This window comes from Antechinus flavipes, chromosome 4 (assembly GCF_016432865.1).
Source record: "Antechinus flavipes isolate AdamAnt ecotype Samford, QLD, Australia chromosome 4, AdamAnt_v2, whole genome shotgun sequence".
NCBI lineage: Eukaryota > Metazoa > Chordata > Mammalia > Dasyuromorphia > Dasyuridae > Antechinus > Antechinus flavipes.
In genome coordinates this window covers 48454022-48461003 of record NC_067401.1, presented here as the reverse complement: position 1 = coordinate 48461003, position 6982 = coordinate 48454022, and the positions used below count along the sequence as shown (strand labels likewise).

The 6982-nt window shown below is 38.5% G+C and overlaps 1 protein-coding gene across 1 annotated transcript in view; it reads right to left on the bottom strand.

Annotated features, from left to right (window-relative positions):
• Positions 1-3070: 3070 nt before the first annotated feature.
• TSPAN2 (tetraspanin 2) overlaps positions 3071-6982 on the bottom strand; it is a 61447-nt gene continuing 57535 nt past the window's right edge. The window contains exon 8 of the mRNA XM_051992944.1: positions 3071-6107. Within this exon, the coding sequence (XP_051848904.1) occupies positions 6042-6107 (66 nt within the window). The 3' untranslated portion in view covers positions 3071-6041. The remainder of the gene's footprint in view (positions 6108-6982) is intronic.

The window sequence follows — 6982 nt, the reverse complement described above, 5'->3', positions numbered from 1 at the left end:
TAGCCTCTTTTACTAATAAAAAAATATATGTAAATAAATGCACCATCCTGTGTCTATTTGGCATTTACTCCCACTGCATCCAGGGCCATCTCTTGCTCTATGCACTGCAGCACTAGCTGCTTCCTCCATCTGCTATTACTACTACTGAAGTATATGATTTCCTGTTAACTTGGACATGGCCTAATTACAAATTAGGACATGAATTCTTAGGGATCAAATGCTTTACACACATTATCTTTTCTGATCTTCACAACGTCTCTATGGAATAGATACTCTTACTGTCATTTCTATTTTACAGATGAAGAAACTGAGACCCATAGCATTTAAGGGATTTGCACAAGGTCTCACAGCTAGGTTCAAAGGCAGCAACACTTACATCGAAGGTCATCCTACTGATTATACCAGGCTGCCTCTATGGACACAATGGATTGATACATTTACAATATGTTTATAATGAGTAATGGATCAACACATTAAAGCTTATGTTAATTGGTGGGATTTTCCAAAGTCATGAATATCAAGAATTACAGTATTCTTATCTAATATTCTGGAATGGGATATTAAAATTGTTGGATAGTGTCTTATCCTCCCATAATGCCAGAGAAACTGAGGCAAGACAGATTGGTTTTTAATATTTTGATTGTGGAGAGTTTAGACTAGCCAGTCGAATGAGACTAAAAAATTCGACCCTGAGCAATTTGAGGCTGAGATCTTTTAAAGGGTCCTCAGCTAATTAGCATTTACACCAGGATATAGAAACTGGGAAGGCAATTAGTCTAACATTTTACAGTTGCTGTCTTTACTTCAGAGAGAGCTGAGAGTATTTACAGCCTGGATCATGGCTCAGCTCTTGTCAGAGAAGGGAGTAGGACCATTCTTGGATAGATAGGGGCATAGGCAGGAAGGGAGATAACATAATTCTACTCCAGGGTAGTTTTGGACAAGTTTTGGTCAGAGAGGTGAGCACCTGGATCATTGTTTTTCTTTTCTATCCATCAATGTTTCACAATGGTATATAAGACTCAGTTTCCCTTCTTAATGGCAAGGAAGAGAAGGGGGGCACTCTCCAACTCTCTTTGAACAATGGACCGAGGTCCATCCTGAAAAGTGATGCTTTAACATCACAAGAACTAAAAAAACACTTTCAAAGAACTTAAAACACACACACAACTGTGGAATACAAGGAAGTTCCTTGTCAATTGCTCGCTTAAGGACCGCATTAAAGAAGTGGCCCCAAAGGAAAAAAATAAAACAAAACTAGAGATGGATTTTTGGATCAATGTCATGTTCCTTCTACTTTGCAATAATAACAGTATTTAAAAATTTTTTTGTTTATTAATTATTTTTGCTGAGGCTATTGGAGTTAAGTGACTTGCCCAGGATCACACAATTAGGAAGTGTTATCGGATTTGAACTCAGGTCCTCCTGACTTCAGGGCTGGTGATAACAGGTATTTTTAAAGCTGAATTTTCTTTTATTCTGTATAATTCACTTATACCACTAGTTTACATTGAATGATTTCCCAATATGGGGTTGTCTAAGTTGAATGCTTAAGATGAAGAGGATAATTAAGATTAGAAATTGCCACTCTGCTGGTAGAGCTCAAGGATAACTATTAGGCAATGAGTGAACACCTGCCCCAGTGGAAAGGTTCCTCCAACTCAGCATGCTGGGGCTGAGTGTAGTGCTCATTTAATCCAACTTTCTCATTATCTAGCTAATCTATTTTTAAACAGGACAACTTTTATTTCACTCTCTCACACACAAAAGCATACAGGTAATACCCATAAATAGATATGGAAATCACACAAACTATTGAAAGAACTCACAGGCGTTCCCTTTGGAAGAAATGAATCTGAGTTAGCAGCAGGCCAGCCACTCCGAAATCCCTGTGAGTCCCTACCTCTCCCACACAGTTCCTCCCAGACCTGGGAGTGCCCCCTGTGGTTTGGACTCTTCCCAGAAGGCAAACATGTTTTGGGCTTCCGGACGGGCAATCCCTTTCTTTTTTAAACCAGTACTTTCCAAGTCATTTTCAGTAATAGCAGGGAACTGCAAAGTATATGTCTTCTGCTTTCCCATCCCCAAACTTTGATCATTTGTTATTCTCCATTTATGGGGTCCGTTGGGCTATCTTCTTCTTCTTCTTTTTTTCTTACATTTTTTTTAATCTTTTTTTCTCATTTGAGGATACACAGAAAATCTTACCCTAGAAAGTCCCTTCCATATCTTCTTAAATCTGGGTATTCTTGATGCCATCTCTAAGACTGACACTGCCGCCTGAATCCCTTTTCTCTGATTGACAGCTAGATTATAGGACTGTGCTACCTGGGAAATAAAGATCTCCTTTTCTTTATACAGGAGGCTGAGATTAAGAGTATGATCTATGAATTCTCCTCTTGGCCGGTAAATACATAGTAGGGAGACAATAAGCATTTATTAAGTACCTGTTATGTGCCAAGAATTGTGCTAGATGCTGTGGGTGTGAATGCAAGCAAAAAGAAAGTCTCAGATGCTTAATCCAGTGCATGGGATATGGTAGACACATAATAAATATGAATTGAATTGAACTGAATTCAAGGGTGTTACATTCTAACAGGGGAAGATAATATCAAAAAAAGGGAGTTGAAAAGCAAGGGGAAGATGAATATGGAGGTGAAGTTCTAAGATTCAAAAGCAGAGACAGGACGGGATGAAATGGGTTCTTCCTCAGAATGGAAGCCCCTGGAAAACCTCACCAATGGAAGAACAGAGAGTTATTTCAGGGTAAGAAAGCCCCAGTTACTGAGGGAAATTCAGGGTGAGAAGGCAGCTGAGACAAAGAAGTAAATTCTAGGGTCAGAAAACGACCTGGGAGAGGAATTGAAGCTTGAGAGGGTTAGTGACTCAATTGAGGTCAATTTTTTTTTTGCCTTGCTTTGTATCCCTAAATGCTGGCACATAGTAAGTGCTTTAAAAATGTCACTTGCCTGCCTGCCTGAGTAGGTGATTTATGAAGCCAGAATCAGAGGCCAGTTCCTTCTGTTTCCCAAACATAGACCTTTCTCTACTAGAGCATTAAATGACATACTTTGTGATCAATGTAGTTCTTTTTATTTTCAAATAATTTTATATATATTATTCTTATTGGTTCTTTTTTATTTAAATAGTGGAACACAAAAAAGAAATGATTCAAAAATTAAGGCAATGGTAACAAAATATAGCAGAACCACAATACACTTCAGTACAGATTTGGGTGCAATATAATTTAGTTAGATTGCATTCCCCAAACAGGTGTATGAACAGGGGTGTGCTGGTAAACATTCACCAACTAGTTCTCTGACAGAAAATTGGATGCCTAGTGCACATTTCAGTTTAACTTGCAGTATTAATATTTTCTCCCTCATTTCCTTGACTCTAGACAATCGACAGAACAATAAATCAAGCTCCAATTTGTCATATTTGCTGATTTCCAAGGTGTAAACACTTACAGTGAATATTGAACTACGTAGCTCTTGCAAATCGGCACATTCTTGATTTTGTGTCACACATGTATGTATATGCACACAACATACATATACATGTATATTATATAAATATGTATACACACATATACATACATCCAAGACTAATAAAATAGCCTCTCAGGTGGGAGTTAATCCTTATACCTTCAGTATTACTGAATATTTCCATTTCATAGTTGATTCTCAGTATGGGATGATGGGTAGATACTTAGACTTATTTTCCCAAAGAGTGAGAATTTGCATAGGAAATCAAATAAGAGTTTTTTTTTAAGCCAATATGTGATTGCAGTTTAGAGAAAATATAGTATAAAATAACTTACAAAATTTTTGGCCATTATCAGGAAGGTTGGGTTTTGTATTTCTGCCCTAAAGTCTTGAGACAGTCTCTGAGATTAAGTTTAGATTGGCTCCAGTGCAGAGAAATGTAAAAAAAAAAAAATTAAGTGACCCAACACCTAAACTGTCACCTTTTTAATCTGATTGTCACACTTTCAATAAGTCATTTCCTTTAGAGCTGAGATTTCACTTACAAACAAAAATTACTCTCAGAGAATTATACAACTGGAGGGGTCCCCTGGTGGTTGAGTGTTATGGGTCAGCCCTTTCTGATTCTGGGCACACGGATGACTAAAAAACCAAATAGAAATGGTTATCCAGATTTTTCTAATGAATTTTTCACTGCACAACTCCTGGAACAAAGACGATTAGCCAAGGAGTGTGTTTTATTGAAATGAAGTTGTTTGTTTGCCTTCAACTAAGAGACACAGTGATTCACCTGTGTCAGTCTGGACCTTCATTCACCTTTACCCTCTGGATGTATTCCATTAGGGGTGCATTCCATTGACATCAGTTATAGGAAGGGGGTGAGGATGGATAGGTCGTGATAGGGAGTGACAGGATTCCAAGTTGGCAAATCTCATCAGCCAAGTCCGTTGAGGAGCTCAGGACACGGGCACATACCAGCCAGCTGGATACTTTCTGAAATCTCCTACCCTGCCATTTTTGTAGGGTTTTAAAAATACCACTGGTTCTTTCAAACTACATTTAGTGAATGTACTCAGCCAAAAAAGCAGATAATTTTGATTGTGAACTTGGCTTTGAATGCCAATAAACAAACTGGCCCTGGGAGTATTTTGTATCTCTCTTTTCCAGGTTCCTGTTCTAAACAGCTTCGTTAGGAGAAAATACTCATTTCTAGGGCAAGGAAGCTCATGAGAGAATGTGAGTTTATAATCTTTCATTTTTATTTATTTTAATTAGGGGGAAATAATTTGCATTTCTTGACCTATGAAGAAGAGTTTACTAAGTGAATAAATAAGAAAAGAATACAAAAATAATTAGGAAAAAATATGTAAACTCAAGTCCTGAGGTATTTCAAAGGTACAGTGCCGATAAAACACCAAATCTCTTATCCACAACATGCAATGGGCAGATAAGCTGACTTTAACTTCCTGTTCTCATTACATCCCAAAACACACAGGAGGGCTCCGAAGAAAAGCCCGTTCAAAGGCGTGGCAGCTGCAGTAGCTTGAAGAGGAGGCAAGAAAAAAGGAGGATGAAAAGGGCTACCAAAAATCTTTGCTTGCAGAGCTAGGGAAGTGTCTTTCAATCTGAAGAATTACAGGGACGCAGGATTGTCTGTGAGCCAGGCATTTGTTTCCAAATGTGGGTCCAAATGGGTATACACACATATACAGTCATCTCGACACATTGTGTGTGTGTGTATACATGTATATATATACACACAGACATTGCATATATACATATATACATACTGTGTATATATATATCTTGCATATACACATGTGTCTATATATACACTATATATATACACACATTGTACATATGTACACCACATATATACACATTGTATCTATACATATGTCTATATGCATGTGTGTAAATTATATATATACACACTTTAAGAAAAAAATATTCAAAAAAAAAAGAAAAAAAAAAGAAAGAACATTCAAATTTAGCTGTCTTTGTTCATTTTCGTTTTGCCACTACTTTGGGCTCCAAGATTCTGGTCCATTAGCTCCTGGGACCCATCACACATCCATAGTACCAATTAATTCCCACAAACAAATTCTATCTCCTCTTCCCCGGAATCCCTTGGGCCCTCACTGCTGGTGTTTGATTTTTAGAAGCTTTTCCTGTCTTGAACATTACCTTCTCAAAGTGAATCATTGCTTTTTGGTTGCTGTTGTTTTATAAGCTGGCTGTTACCCCACCCTCCCACCCCGACCCCGTGTGATCACAGAGAGAACCAGGAATTCCCCCAATGAAGGGCTTTCAGCATCCCCTGCACATACAGATGTTGCGCAGCTGCAGACAGAGCTGACAACGTTAGGACACAATCACCTGCCCCCATGGCAGGAAGGCTAGGTACCACACTCACATACATGTGCAAATGTACACTGGAAACCAAATCGTTTTAGACCTTAATGCCTTTCCACTTTAACAGCTGAGAAAGATGATGCCCTTGTGACATTTAGTAATAAAGTCCTGGATTTTCGATATCATGCAGGTGGAGTTTTAGATTACATCTCTTGAGTTACGGATCACACAGCAGAGGACCATGCTGAATATCATGCCGAAGATCTGAAACAGAAGGAACAGTGTGTTAATGGACAAAAATGGTCCCGGGTTGTTGAAGGGCCAGGGAAAGGGAAGAGTGAGATCTGGTCCACCTGGGACAAACTGATGAGTGCTGGGGCTGGTCCTTTCTCCTATTCTAGAACAGGCTATCTCAAACTTTTGGGACCAGTCTGGTGAAATCTGTGGATTCCTCAGAATCGTGCTTTTAAGTAAATGAAATAAAATACAAAGGAAAGCAATCGCATAAAAACATAGTCATACAAAATTATTGTTGTTGAGTCACTTCAGACTCTCTACGACCTCCTTTGGGTTTTTCTTGGCAAAGATGGTTTACCATTTCCTTCTCCAATTTATTTTACAGATGAGGAAACTGAGGCAAGCAGGGTGGTAAGTAAGTGAAGCCAGACTTGTACTCATGTCCTCTTGTCTCTGGGACTAGTTCTACATCCATATCGCATCTAGCTGCCCTATAAAATATTTATCAATTAAAAAAAATCAAGTTCATAGAACTTTTATTCTGGGCATGGTGGACATTGAAATGGGCACTGTTGTTTCTGGTAGCTATTCTCCTCCTTCTCATAAATAATTGGCACTAATAATACAAGGAGGCTCTATAAAGCAGGATTCAGAGGACTTCTCCTCCTTCTCTCCTTCTTCTTCCCCTTCTTTTCCTCATCCTCCCATCTCTGTCTTCTTCTTTCCCTCTTTTCATCCTCCTCCTTTTTCCCCTTCCCTGCCTTCTCATCACAACATATGTGACTCTGTGGGAAACACACTATTGTTGAACCTCTTCTGTAACACAAGGTTAATAGCTTATGTTTGTAAAATACTTTAAACGTTTCAAAGCATGTTCATGTACATATACATGTACACCATTT